Source organism: Peromyscus leucopus, chromosome 22, assembly GCF_004664715.2.
Source record: "Peromyscus leucopus breed LL Stock chromosome 22, UCI_PerLeu_2.1, whole genome shotgun sequence".
In the NCBI taxonomy this organism is placed as follows: Eukaryota; Metazoa; Chordata; class Mammalia; order Rodentia; family Cricetidae; genus Peromyscus; species Peromyscus leucopus.
In genome coordinates this window covers 52,886,891-52,902,316 of record NC_051081.1, presented here as the reverse complement: position 1 = coordinate 52,902,316, position 15,426 = coordinate 52,886,891, and the positions used below count along the sequence as shown (strand labels likewise).

At 46.5% G+C, this 15,426-nt stretch overlaps 1 protein-coding gene across 2 annotated transcripts in view; it reads right to left on the bottom strand.

The window, feature by feature from the left end:
* The window catches only part of Dcdc2c (doublecortin domain containing 2C), a 67,889-nt gene that overhangs the window by 42,921 nt on the left and 9,542 nt on the right, over positions 1-15,426 (bottom strand). For both annotated transcript variants that reach the window (XM_028883164.2, XM_037198179.1), the window contains exons 3-5: positions 12,143-12,219; positions 3,831-3,959; positions 633-770 (exon numbers count right to left, since the gene is read on the bottom strand). In XM_028883164.2, the coding sequence (XP_028738997.2) occupies positions 633-770; positions 3,831-3,959; positions 12,143-12,219 (344 nt within the window). The remainder of the gene's footprint in view (positions 1-632; positions 771-3,830; positions 3,960-12,142; positions 12,220-15,426) is intronic.

The window sequence follows — 15,426 nt, the reverse complement described above, 5'->3', positions numbered from 1 at the left end:
CTGCCTGTTCACAAATACCCAGCAGCTGCTTCCCAAATAATTGACTTGGAGGCTTAGTATGACTTATAAAGCTCAGCTGGTAGCTCAGGCTTATTACTAACTAGCTCTTACACTTGATAATGACTACTTCACCTGACAACCTGAGTTAGACTCCCAGAGCCCACAGTGTGGAAGGAGAGAACTGACTCCCACACTCCCAATGAATGACATGGCATGCACCCCCTAGATAGATAGATAGATAGATAGATGATAGAAAGAAAGAAACAAAGATAGATAGATAGATAGATAGATAGATAGATAGATAGATAGATAGATATAGATAGATAGTAGATAGATAGATAGATAGATAGATAGATAGATAGAAGATAGATAGATAGATAGATAGATAGATAGATAGATAGATAGATAGATAGATAGATAGATAGACAGAAGATAAATAGATCGATAGATAGATGATAGATAGATAGATAGATAGATAGATAGATAGATGATAGATAGATAGAAAATAGATAGATAGATAGATAGATAGATAGATAGATAGATAGATAGATAGATAGATAGATAGATAGATAGATAGATGATGGATGGTCAGACTGTTTTTAATTTAAAGGAAAGGTACAAGTTGTACTCACTGCTGGACCTCACTGGGGACCCGTGGGGACTTCCAGTAAGGAAGAGATTTGAAAGTCTCCAGTCCTGCAGCAACATAAAAATAATTGTCTTGCAAATCCTTTGAGTTGTCCAAAAGATGCCCATCCATTGTAAACAATCTGTGAACACAGGAGAGAGGATTTGGGAAATGGCAGCCCAGTACATGGGGCACTTTTTCACCTGTGATAATGACCAGCATGTCGAATACCTGAGAAACTGCACTCTCCAGCGAGCATGCGGAGCAAGGCAGGAAGCCTGTGGAAGCTGCTTTTCCTGAACTGCATACTTTCCACTTAGAGCGCTTTAATTAAAGTGTATTTTTCATTATGCACAAGTCCTCAGAGGGTCTTGAGAACATGATCAGCTCTTGGTTGGTATTCAATTAATTTTAACTAGTAGCAGCTAAAATTAATACAAATTGGCTTACATTGTTGTAGCAATGCTTTAGAAAGAAATCAGCATTTGTTAGCAAATAATGGGCCTTCTTATAATGACCCAATGACTTCATTTAGTACTCTTGGGCAAGTATTCACTGTCTGGTTAATTTAAGAAAAGATCCAATTCATTCCATTGTCAGCCTGTTACACATAAGACAATGAAGAGGAACTACACAAATGGAAGTGACTGCCCCTTCCAGTCAAGGGTCCTCACAACCTCTGAAGATAAATACTCAGTCTGCTTGTCTTCTGAAAATCCAAGTGTAGGTGACATGGTTCCCAGCCCATAGCACTACTGGGAGGTGATGGGACCTTTAGGAGGTAGAGCAGGTACAAAGAAGCTGAGCTAATAGAGTCCAGCCCTTGAAGGGGTATTAGGACCCCAGCCCCTTCTCTGCTGCTTCCTGAGGTCAACAACATCTTCAGATATGTACTTCTACCATAATGTGGTGCCTCACCGCAGACCCCAAAGCAATGGAACAAAAAGCTCTAGAGTGAAACCAACAAGACTGTGAGCTGAGGCAAAGCCTTTTCCATATCAAGATGATTACCCCAGGCATTTTGTTATAGCAATAGAGCTGACTAACATGGATTTCAAGAGGAGGAAGATGTAATTCAACCATGGGCTTCACAAGACAAAAGGAACTCATTTGTCTTCAAGAGTGGTAGCAGGCTACCCATCATGTAGGAATAGGTGAAGCATTCTGGAGTGGCCAGAGGAACCTATACAAAAACTCTAAACCCGCCAAGTGGTGTGGCACAAGCCTTTAATCCCAGCACTCAGGAGGCAGAGCCAGGTAGATCTCTGTGAGTTTGAGGCCAGCCGGGCCTACAGAGTGAGTTCCATGTTCCAGGAAAGGCTCAAAGCTACACAGAGAAACCCTATCTCAAAAAAACCAAAAAAAAAAAAAAAAAAATCTCTAAACCCAGGAGTCTGCCTATCACTGAGGGCAAAATGCCAACAGGATACACAAACATGTAGCTGAAGGGCAATTAACAAAGAGTTTGCAACCCAGGAAGGGATTTCATCATTAGACCATTAAGAAAGAAGGGCTGGTTGACCATCGATCCTTGGGATCTTGAGAGACCCTGTCTCAGGAAACAAGGCAATGGTTCCCAAGAATGAAACCTGAAGTTGATTTCTGACCTACAGGTGCGTGCTTGTGCATATGCGCGCCCGCGCGCACATGCACATGCACACACACACACACACACACACACACACACACACACACACACACACACACGGGGGTGGGGGTGGGGTAATAGATATCTCTAAATGTCTCTAATCTTTTGTTTCACCAATTAATAGCCAATTCAGCTACTTTCTCAAAATGAAGGTGTAGTTGACCCCCTGGTGAGGACTCAGGGTTCCCCTAGTTCTTTCCCACGGCCCCCTTCAGTCTTTCCTCCTAGCCCATCTCCAGTTCTCTGTGACCCGCCAACCTGCAGAACTTTTCTCTACCAGAGACACACAGCTGCCATAGGAGGCTGGGACTTTGGTAGGAAACCTTTATCCTTCTTCCTGCCCTCCATTCAAACCTCTTCAGACTCACCCTTAGTCCTGCAGCAACCTGCCCACAGGAGACCCATTCCCAGTCCATTTCCATTCCCTTGGGACTTGGCCTCTTGCTATTGACCCAGGGTCCCCTTAGTTCTTCCCCACCTCCCTTCCCAGCATCTCCTTCTAAACTATCTCCATTTCTATGTGACTCACCCACCCCAACCTACAGAACAGCTCTCTACAAGAACCCCCATACCCAACTCACTTGGCTAGAACCCAGGGACCCCACAGCCACCCTACTTGGCTAGGATCCAGATTGGGCAACACCAACCGAAGAACGGAACACCCACCCAACAAAGATGAGACCAGATATCTACACCAACAAATCCCTCAAACATCATCACTCCAGATGCCTAGATCCCAGCCCAAAAACACAAACATGAACAACCAAAACAATATGCCTCCTACAGTGACAGGTGACGTCCTTTCCCCATGCACCATACCTATCCAGTCTTGACCTTCTGCACAGCTGCTCCTCTGTCATCACATACAACATGCCACACACTGAATGATGTGCTGAGCATGGATGCTGACTTTTAGAAATCACTAATATCACTTTCCAGATGAAGAAAAAGGTACCAAAGAAGTGTGTGTTCTTACGGCCACAAAGATACAGATGGCTGGAGACAGACTTGACCGTAAAGCCTCAGTGAGAGGCTGTGATTCTGGGCTGACTCCTTTGAACCCTTTTGCCCTGTAGAAGCAAAACTTCCTCACTCGTCTGCTGAGTTTTGCCTTCATGGCTGATTCCCCATGTGGTCCCCCAGCTTCTACAGGCCACCAAGGACTGCAGTGCCTCCTCCAACTGCGGCTCAAGTGGGGGTTCTGGGGTGCATGGTTCTTTGTCGTTTGTTGTTGTTATATGCGCAATGAGGGGTACACGTTGCTAAGGTGCATTGGGGAGTCAGGGGACGACTTCGTGGAGTCAGCTCTCTCCTTCCACCCTCACAGAGGTTCCAGGGACCAAACTCAGCTCACTAAGCATGCCTGGCAAGCACATTATCCATTGAGCCATCCCACCGGAGGCCCTTCCTTCAGATGCTGTGGCCCCTGCACAGAGCTCATGCCCAGTGCTCAATGTTTGTTGAATAGATTCATGAAACCAGCTTAAAATAAAGGGTGAACACCCAGTTCTCCCCTCCAGTCCCCTCCTGACTGCCCACCTGAGAGTGCCTTACTTTCGAACGCCTCCCAGAGGGAAGACTTTTTCTCCAATGATGGCCAGCACACTATTCCAATCTGACAGGCTGAATTTGGGTATAATAATTTTTATAGGTGGGATGAATATTCTTCCATTTGTGAAAACACTGTAGGGATAAGAAGAAAAAAAGCATCATTATTACCTTAAAATCAAAGGGGAAAACACAGAAAACTCAAAGAAAACAAAACATAGGTGTATTTACAGAAATGCAAAAATATTCTAATGCACTGAACCACCCTTAACACTACACCAAGTCCTACAGTACAGTCTTCAAGTCTGCTGACGTAAAAATGGTGCTAGGAAAGCACTGTTTTTGCATTGCATTGCACTGTGACAGGGACTCACGTAGCCCAGCAGGCTGGTCTCAAGCTCACTATGCAGCTGAGGATGACCTTGCCCTTCTGGTACTCCTGCCTCCACCTCCCAAGGGCTGAGATTACAGGCATACACTTCCGGTTTATGCACTGCTAAGGATGGAGCCCAGGGCTTCATGCATGTGAGACCACACCGTAACAACTGAGTTCTGTCCACAGCTCAGAAAGTACCTTTCCATATAGCTAAAGGCACCCAAATGAGCGGGACAAAATTCTACTTCTTAAAAATGTCATGTTCCTATGGTGGTTAAATTAGAAGAAAATAGTGTCCAGCTGGAAAATGAAAGGGAGAATTATGTCTAGAAAATACAGTCATGTCCCTTGTCACGGAGCCTAGAGAGACACCCGGTGGAGTTGGCAAAACACCCGACCTCACCCCCAGTCTTCAGGCAGCAATATGACCCCAATAGGCTTAGTTCATTGTTGCTGTGTGTGGAAAGGTGTACTGAGAACCTCTTCAAAACTCAGCCAAAGCTCCTATTTTATTTGCTGTGCCCCAGGAATCACCACCCCTGGAAGGTAGTTTCAAAGTCTCATAATTTTCATTTAAAATGGGGTAAAATAGACCATGTATGGTGGTACACACTTCTAATCCCAGCACATGGAAAGCTGAGGCTGGAATATCCTATGTTCTAGACCAACCTGGACCACATAGAAAGAATCTGCCTCAAAAAAAAAAAAAATGTAGCGTACAAGGCTTATTTCTTTCAGCTTATGTTTTCTTTAACAGTGTGTGAGCTCAACTGTAGAACTCTGACTTGCAAGTTTCTTTGTGTTATTTGCTGTTGTTTATTTGGATTCTTTTCCCTTAAATGTGAATAACTTAAACTATAGTAAATGTATCTTCTTCTCAGAGACACTAGAAACACTGGTTGAATGTGTTGTCCCAGAGGACAGAATCTGCTTCCTCCACTAAAGCTTTGAGGCAAGAGAGACCTGCAGCCAGCCAGCTCCAGACTTCAGCTTCTGTTGGTATTTAAAACACTGCCTTGAAGGAAAAAAATGGAGCAGACAATGAAGAGTCCACACAGTGTTCCCAATGACTGCAAATGATTTATGTTAAAAACCTTTCTACACAAGAGGAACCCACAGAGACAACTAACCTGGGCTCATAGGAACTCACAGAATCTAGACTGACGGTCAGGGAGCCCACATGGGACCCACCTAAGTCCTCTATGTAAGTGTGACAGTTGTATAGCTTAGTCTACTTGTGGGAGTGGGACCTGTCCCTGACACTTGGGCTGGCTTTTGGAAACCTATTCCTCATACTGGGTGGCCTTACCAAGCCTTAATATGAGGGGAGGAGCTTAGTCCTACCTCAACTTGATATGCCATGCTTCATTGACACCCATGGGAGGCCTGCCCCTTTCTGAACAGAAACAGAAGTGGATTGGGAGGGATAAAGAGGAGGCAGGAGGAGGGAAATGAGAGGAGAGGAGGGAGGGGAACTTCCATTGGGATGTAAAATAAATGAATCAATTAATTAAAAATATCTTTCTAAATGCAGATTAACAAAAATAAAGTACTTTAACACAAGCTTGTTATATTTTGCCTACATTTTTAAGGTTGCATGTGCGCACAGCGCATATGTGTGTGTGTGTGTGTGTGTGTGTGTGTGTGTGTGTGTGTGTGTGTAGGCCAGAGGACAGCCTCAGCTGAACACTATCCAGCTGGTTTTTGAGACAGAGCCTGGAACTCTCCAAGGAGGTTAGGTCAGTTGGCCAGTGAGCCTCAGTACTCCATCATCCCCTCGTCTTTAGTGCTGGAATTACAAGTGCTGACCACCATGGGTTCTGGGGACCAAATTCATGCTTGCAAAGCAAGTACTGTATCAGCTGAGCCATCTCTCCAGTCCCCTAACCTTTGAGGTTCCAATAGGCAGTCATCACCTGAATGTTGAGAATAGGCACACACCACCCGTATAGCTGAACAGAACAATGTGGATAACATAACAAGCGAAATCAATGTGAGACCCACAGATCCCATCACTCCCTGCCATGAAAGCCACCTCACAGAAATTCGGACACAGACTTTATGTGTGAAGATCTCTCTCACACTATCATTATTTAAAAAAAAAACAAAGACTCAAAGGCCTAAATGTCTGGTCAGAGAGCTACAGTTAAATCATGATACTACATACACTAAGTTACACAGCTACCCAAAATGATTCATGTTTGCATTTGCATTTATCAAGGGTTTGTGACCAAATATAGTGAATGCATTAAAAAAAATAATTAAATTAAATTAAAAGCAGCATTAAGCTTCAGGAAGAAAACACACGCATCTATGTGCCTCGAGGCTACCAGTGGTTGTTCTTCAGGAGTGCATACTTGGGGAGTTTGAGCCTTTGATTTTAGATTCCCACATTTTTCATAAGCAAATAAGATGTTTAAGGTAAAGGAAAGAAATACATATAATCTCCAGACCTTAAGTTAGGGAATTCCAAGTTCAAATGAGAGACTAACAAATCACTCTGAAGTTGAGCAGGGACCTTCAGGGAATCCAGATGCCTCATAGAGCCAAGGTTGTCCAGGGACCCAACTGTCAGTCCCCCCCAGTGCTCTAGGGAGCAGCACAGCCAGTCTTATCTAAATACCCACAGTTTCCAGAATTCCTCCGTGAACAGGTGACATCAGCCACACATTAAATCCTACCATGGTGAAATACATGCTGATGGTGCTCGTGGACTTCAAGACGATATAGCTGTCTCACCAGGCATGATATATTGATAAATGCTGATAAGAAACTATCTCCTGGGTAAACTACATATAAAAAGCAGTGAACATACAGGTGACTACCTGAACACAATGCAGTTGTCTATCACTGCTAGGGAAGTCACCAGAGAACTTGAGAGGAAAGATGGAAGGGAGATTTGCTTTGTTGGTATCTTTTACAACCGTACACTCTCTCTGTAAAATATAGAACATTTATAAAAAGTAATTCTGAGGTAGGTAAGGAAAGGCACACATTGCTTAGTCAGCACACTACCTACTATGCTACTTCCAGCAATAGAGGAAAGGAAAATATTCTAAATTTTGGAAGCTGGGAAATAGCATATGGATCTAGATGGAGCAGTATGTGGATTTTAGCCAGCAAGTGATGATGGTAGCTGCCGTTTACTGCACACTTCCCATGTATGTTATAAAGATACGTTATAAAGTCTCAAACTTCCCAGTGACTCAGTAAAACAAATACCACAACTCTGGGACCCAGCTGAAGAAACAGAGGCCAGTGGCTTCCCTAGTCACAGAGGCTCGGTGGAAAGCCAAGTCCTTCTGACTCCAACCCCAAGAGAGTTCTTCTGACTAAGCATCCTTTCTATGACATATCTCCCTTCTCAGAAAGATTGATGGCCACAGCTGCAAGAAAGCTAGGGCCATGTTTATTCCTGTTGCCACCATTATGCTAAGGTAGCCAAATTCTGCTGTGTTGGGGAGAGCCATGGGTATCACCTCACACTTTGGGCTGGCTGCCTCTTTCCTCCCTCAATCCACTGATAAAGCAAACACTTTTGTGATGATATATTATCTGTGTACCCCAATAAAGTTTATCTGAGGATCAGAGGAAAAAGCCAGCCACTGTATTAGACATTGAAGTCAGGCAATGGTAGCACATGCCTTTAATCCTATCACTTGGGAGGCAGGGATCTGTCTGGATCTCTGTGAGTTCAAGGCCACACTGGGAACAGAGCCAGGCGTGGTGACACACATCTTAAATTTCAACTCTAGTTTACCATAAAGGTCTGGAGGTCTGTACAGACAGACAGGAAGTGACAGAGCTTGGCAGGAAGAGGAAGTGATGTAACTGGGTGGAGAGAGTAAATGAGTGAGCAGAACAGAAAGGAATATATGTGTGGGTATACAGGAAGTAGGTTTCTTTGGAGACTGAAGGTCAGTAAGGTGAGGTTGGCTTTGGCTTGTCCTATTCCTCTGATATTTCAGAATTTACCCCAATATCTGGCTCCGGGTTTTTTATTAATAAGACTGTTAAGCAATTCATGTTACACACTTTTACCCAAGAACCAATTCAAATTGCAAGCTGGGTTGAATTGGAGAGTCCTTCATTACCAAAGTCAAAGCCATGGTCTCTAGAGCTGCCTCATCCTTCCTGTCACCCCTCATTCCCTGCTGGACAGTGAGGTCATGAAGATAATAAATTTCCACCAGGCTCTTGGTCTTCCCTGACCGGGTACACTTAGCAAATGTAGGGGGCAGTAGAGTGCTGGAGTCAGATTGAAGCAGGTGAACAGCTGGACTTCCTGTTCTCTTTGGTCTCAGCCTCCCCACTTCCAAAACTGGAAACCTAGTATATTTTTGAAAAATTCACAACTGCAGTGGATACACCAGTCACAAACAGACTCCCGTAGCACACTTTCTAGAAGCTCTGCTATCATCTCAGCAAACTGGAGTGATTAAAGGGGGAAAAGAAGATTAACAGGTCTAAGAAGGTATCTCGGCAAATAAAGCACTGGCTGGGCAAGTGTGAGGACCAAGTTTGGGTCCCTAGTGCCCGCCTAAAAGCTGGGAAGGCTTAGCAGCCGCCGTAACCCCAACCTCTGGAAATCACAGACAGGGATAAAAATCAGCACGCTCGAAGTTCAGTGAGTGACCCTGCCTCTGTGGATGCCAATCTCTGGCCTCAACATACACATGTACACATGTGTACCCACACCTATGTGAACATGCATACATGCACTAATACCAAATATACAAAAAAAAGTGGGAAGGTCTAGGAAAATGGCTCAGGCAGCAAGTGCGTGTCTTGCAAGCATGAAAACCTCAGTTTGATCCCCAGAATCCATATATTTAAAAGAAAAAGAAAAGAGCCAGGTGTGATGGTGTACAAGTGTGATCCCAACCCTGGAGAGTAGGAGAGAATCAGATCCCTGGGGCCTCATGGCCAAGTCTCCTGGGAACTAGCCTGCTCAGCAAGTTCCATGCCAGTGAGAGACTATCTCAAAAACAAATGGAGTGTGGCTACTGAATGATAACAAAATCTGTCCTTTGGCCTCCACAGGTTGGTGCGCACATGTGCATGCACACCTACACACATGAGAATACACACTCATACACACACACACACACACACACACACACACACACACACACAGTAGAGGATATAGTACAAAGAACTCGAGATGCTCATAAATGAACCGACCGATAGGTATGTTCAAAGTCTCTTCCCCAGTTCATGAGGACTCCAAATGGCTTCCAAGCATGGGACTAAACCCTGGGTCCCACTTCAATTCCCAGGCACTGGTGAGACACCCCTTTTCCCTTGGGAGAGACACCATCACTGCAATGCTCCCCAATAATGCATGAAGGGCCTAACGGCCTAAGTAACAACCTGGCACTTGGAAGGAACTGGACAGGGAAAGGCCAGATGTTTAGTCTGCTCAGATGACCACTGGATGGCCTCCAAGTATCCTTTACACAGCATGAGTCCTCACTGCAGAAGTGAGAAAACAATGGTTCTGGACTCGTCAACTTTTATCTTGACTGGCAGTTATCCTCACTTCTACCACAAACACAGTCTCAGCAAAACCTGTGATGTGGTGCAGGCCAAGGGGAGCTGTTCCCTGCCTCTTCCTCCATGGGGACAGATGGCTTTCTCCCGTGACCAACACCAAAGACTGTCGTCCTCACTCTGACTATCTTCCAAGTGTTTCCTAAACACTTTTCTGCCAAAATACCTCCAAGCCCAAAGTCACCCAAGCTGCCTACTTGTGTACACCTCCGCCACTCCCAGGGGAGAGGACCACACTGGTCAATGAACTGAATTCAGGTGGGATTCTGCACGATTCCACTCATGGTATACACTGATGTTAAACTTCAGGTCTGGGTCTCACAACTAAAAATTGAAGTACTGGTGAGATGGGAAGAGACTCCCGATGAACTTTTCAACCTGAGGCTCTACTAGGAGCCTTGGCAGCTAGCAATGGCCTCGGCAGCTAGCAATGGCCCGAGGCAGACCACTGCCCGAGATCTATGCAGCAGATCTATGCATGCTGCTACAGCCAACTTCTACCCATGGTCTGGGGCATGGTCTTAATTGTCACCTTTTGTCCCCTGCCTACTCTTGCTCATCAACAGACCAAATACCTGCCTGCTACCCTCCAGTTCCAATGACCTCACCTCTGTGGTGTTGAACACTCTCCCACAGGGAGTAGGGAGTCTCTGGGAAACCATTCCCAGGATTTGTAAACTTTTCTCCAGTTCACTTCTAAGAAACAATGGAAATAAAATTCTCTGAACCCCATCCCCCCGACACACACACACACACACTATTCTTTACTTCTCCACATGAAGCTACACTGAGAGAGGGCAACCCTACTACAGAGCAGCATAGGCGAAGGATGTCCTTGCAGAGTGGGAATCACGGGTTCCATGGTGAAGACCAGAACCAGGTCCCACCTCTGAGCCTCAGCCTCCAGCTGGGTGACTTCACACTTCTACGGTCACAGCCATCTATGTGGTGCCCCCTCTGTCCCACCAAGGAGCTCCAGGCTGTCCCTCCACAGAACAAAAGCCACACTCCACAAGTGACGTCAGCCTTGCCATTCCATTCCAAGGGAAGGTCAAAGTCCTTCCTACCCTGAATGCCTGACACAGAGCACCGGACACAGAAGCTCTCCCTAACTTCCACCTGCTTTCACAATCGCAAGCTCTCCCGGCCAATATGATCACTTTTTCCGTAGTGGAAGGACGCTGCATTTAGGTGGCTATTTGGGTCCATCTAGTGGAACTTCCCAGCATTCCTATGAGGAGGTAAAACACATCTTCTGCAAGAGTCACCAATCTCCTGGACCATGGCCCAAAGCTGCACTACAGAGATGTATGGGTCTTCATTAACCAGGACTCACAAACAAGTTATGTTCCCTAAGAGTGTGGCATGGTCTATAGAAAAGATGGTGTCTGCAAAACAGAGAAACACTGAGACTTCTATCATTTCAGAGAAGTCCTGGTACTTTTCAAACACTTTTAAATTGCATTTGTGGGGTGTGTGTGTGTGTGTGTGTGTGTGTGTGTGTGTGTGTGTGTGCTTGTACATGTCACAGACCTTGTATGAAGGTCAGAGAGCAACTTATAGGAGTTAATTCTCTCCCTCCACCCTGTGAGTCTAGAGGATTGAATTGAGGTCATCAGGTTCAGTAACAAGCACCTTCACTCACTGAACCAATGACCTAAAACCTTGTGTGTGTGTGTGTGTGTGTGTGTGTGTGTGTGTGTGTGTGTGTGTATTTGCAGATGTATGTCTGAATGTGTGAGTATAGAACCAATGTGGAGATCAAGGGACAATCTCCCAGAAATCAATTCTTTTCTGGCACCTTATAGTTTCCAGAGGTTGAACTCAAGTTATCAGACCTGTGGGCAAGTGTCTCTACCCACTGTCTTGCCAAGCTCCTGGGGCTTTTGTTTTAGACTAACCATGTACTTATTCTTTCTCTGCACATTACAGGTCCAAGAAAGGCGCCTACTGCTTGAGAGCCTGGCTCTTTTGAGGCCCGGTATTTTCAAGAGGCAGAGTGGGAACCCCTGACTTGTGTTTCTCAATGCCTCCCTTCTGGAAGCTGACGGCAGCGGGGGACATCCAAGACACAGTCCTAGAGACTTTGCAGATAGGTGAGAGAAGCAAAGCTGGCCTCCCTGGGCCATTCCCTTCTCTCTCTCTCTAACCGCTTTTTTACCTCAGGGAAACTGCTGCAGAGGACGTCACCCCAACTGGACAGCGTCCTCAGAGAAGGACAACTTGAAGGCTGACCACAGAGAGGTGGTATGTGACCAGAGAGACGGAGGAGGAGAGGAAGCCGAAGAGGAAGGGAGGCACCGGCTGAGAATAGGTGGCCCAGCTGGAGAGCGTTGCCTGTGAGGAGCCAGGACAGGCTCAGGTTTGGCGCTCATGACAATGAACTCACTTTATGTGGCGGGATGTCCTGCTCTGTGTCTGCCACCTGGAAGGCACGTTGATATCACAATGTACCACCGGCTTGATCTGCAAAACAAACCACAAACTTCAGATGAGCAAACACTAGTCAGTACCAACAGCAAGGACAGCAGAACCCCCAAACCACCAAGGTTATAGACCACCAAGGACAGGTCCCCAGAGACTCAGAGGGGTGGTGTGCACCAGAATCCAACCTCTCTCCAGTAGATGACATGTGGAGGTGAGGTAGGCTGAAAGCCTATTCTCCAGTGGTGGGGAGCGGGAGGGAGACACACAGTGTGTCAGGGGAAACAGTGACAGAGCTGAGGAGGGTACATGTCTCATCAGTAGGGATATACCCAGTGATGCACTCAGTAAATGCACACTGGTAGCCAAGGTGTCCCCACGCTCTGCTGGACATATTACAGGGTAACTGGACAAGGTGGCTTCCATTTTCAGACCATAGAGTGGAGTATGGTGGCCAGGAGGGACACCTTCCTTACATTCCCCAGGCCTGCTGGGCTCTTTCCTAAGAATGAATATGCAGAGGCAAAGGCAAGGCCTTCTCAGGACTTGACGTCAGGATATCCAAATAGGAAGAAATTTGGGGGGTCCTGGCATAGAAGAACAATAACTCTCTTCTCCCAGTCCTACTGGCCAGGGGTGAACAGAGAAGCAGGAGGAAAAGACTGGGGAGTCAAGGCTACCCCTGAGCTGGGCAGCAGGCTGGCCCAGCACCTTGGCCAGAGCCCCGTGGGCCACTCCATTGCTGTCGTGAGCTCCTCTGAAAGGCTGCCCTGACCGTTGGTCTCCGTCCCTCAGTCCACCACGTGGACAGCATAGGTCCCCACCTCTCACCTTGTCCCTACTCCCACTCACTCAAGTCACACCCTCTGTCTCTGCCTCAAGTTACCCCACAACTGTTCTGCGGCATGCTGCAAGTCTCCGCATCCTTCACTCGATAATAGGGCCAATCCTGCCTGAGCCCCACCTCCCTGTCACCCCCATCACTGGCCATCACCCATCATGGGAAGTCCCACCCGAGGAATAAGGCATCCAGCATTGTGCCTCCCTACCACACCTCTCAGCTACTCCACACTCTCTGTGTCGGTCAGTGACCCTAACCTACCTCATGTCCACATAAGCCACAGGCTCAGCAGACTATGAGGGCCTGCCCCTCTTCCCCATACTCACTACCCTCCCAAGTTCAAAGTTGTCTCTAGAGTGATACAGGAAGAACCACTTCTCATGAATACCCAGAGCCTGGTGACCCTCCTACCTCATACTATACACTGCATGGAGCGCCCTTTCCACAGGGCTGTCCTGTGTACCTGACACCACACACAATACCAGTTGGGGTCCTCCCACTCCTTGCTCTGCTAAGACACACACACACACACACACACACACACACACACACACACACACACACACACACTTCCCAGGCTTGGGGCCCCACTTCCCAACCCACATCCAACAGAAGCACAGAAGAACCCTGGTCTGGCAAACACCTCCCTCCCACACTTCCTATATGACTCTTAAGACCTGACTGGGGACATCACCTCTACTGAGACCCTTGCTCTACCAGTCCCCAGACCCTGCTTTGCTCTGCCTGTCCAGCAAGAGGACTCAGGAGCCTGTCCCACCCTTACATCTCTCCCTCCCAAGCCTTCCCCAGCCCAGCACTAGATGGCACATAGCCTGCTCATTCGGGGAGCATGTCTGAACATCTCAAGATGAATAAAAAGTCACCAACAGATTTTCTTCAAAGAGAGTAACAGACAATCAGAGACTGAGAAATAAGGGTCAGCCCATCATTCCACACACACATACATACATACACACACACACACACACACATACATACATACACACACACACACACACACACCAGAGGCAAGAAGGTACTGACCCTGAACCCTGGGGACCCTATTTAGAAGAAGGGAGTGTGGCATGTTAGGCCTGGAGGACAGACTTTGGCACCCACTGTACCCATTGGCTACCAATGGCCAGAACAGAGACATGGCCGGGAGGCAGAAAATAGGACATATCTCAGCACAGACTCACAGGCAGGAAATCACAGGCTAAGAGTCGGACGACTCTGGTCAGATCCCAGCCCTGTCAGCACAGCTATGTGACTGGCCACTCTAAGCAGCAGTTTGCTAATTCTTTGCAGGGGAGATGACCTATCTTACAGAATTCTTACGACCATGAAATGGCAGAATGTTTTCTAAAAGACACTATGTAGTATCAATCATATTTGTTATAAGTACTTAAAATTAAGTTAATGTGAGAGTCCCCTACCATACTCAGGAGAGGAGAAGTGTGTCTCCTCAAATGTCTTAGTCTTATTTGGGTCCTAGCAGAATTGCTGATCACCCACACATGTCCACTCCAGACCTCACTGTAGGGAAAAGGGGCTGGCTAAAGAAACCCACCCTGACCCTGGAGCCCAGAACCAGGGAAAGAAACACAGTCTGGGTTCAGAAAAAAAAAAGAAACACTTTATCCCTAAACCCAGAACCAAGGAAACATGCCATGACTCTGAAACCAGTACCACAGAAACACTCTTGGACCCTAGAATCAGAGTCAGTGGAAGAAATATGCCCTGGCCTTAGAATTAGTGTCAAAAAGCTAAGAAAGGCCAGTGAAAGAAACACAGTTTGGCTCTGAGATCACAGCCATCTCTGATCCTGGCCAACCGACCAGTGAAACTAACAATCACAGAGCAAGAAAGTAGCACCCTGACCCTGAAGCCAAGAACCAGGGAAAGAAACACAGCCTAGGTCTGGGACCTGAGCCAGAGAAAGGAACACTTTAATCACTAAATCCAGAACCAAGGAAACATGTCCTGACTCTGAAACTAGTACCACAGAAACACTCTTGGTTCCTAGAATCAGAGTCAGTGAAAGAAATATGCCCTGGCCTTAGAATTAATGTCAAAAAGCCAAGAAATGCCAGTGAAACAAACACAATTTGGCTCTGAAATCAGAGCCATCTCTGCCCCTAACCCACAAAACTGACTAATCCCTGAGCAGAAAAAAACTAATCAATCCCTGGTTGACTCTACCCCCAAGACATCCTATATTAACTGCCCTGCCTGGTCAGTTGTGGGCTGTTCTCTTCACCCTGGTAGAGGCAGCTATTCTCCTGGACTGCTCCTTCCCAAATAAACCTCTTTCTCAAAAGAGTTTGGGGTGTGAAGATCTTAATTTGTCAGCACAGAGAAGAAGATTGCTAAGACAGACGTCCCATAGCAGACTGAGCAGAAAAAAA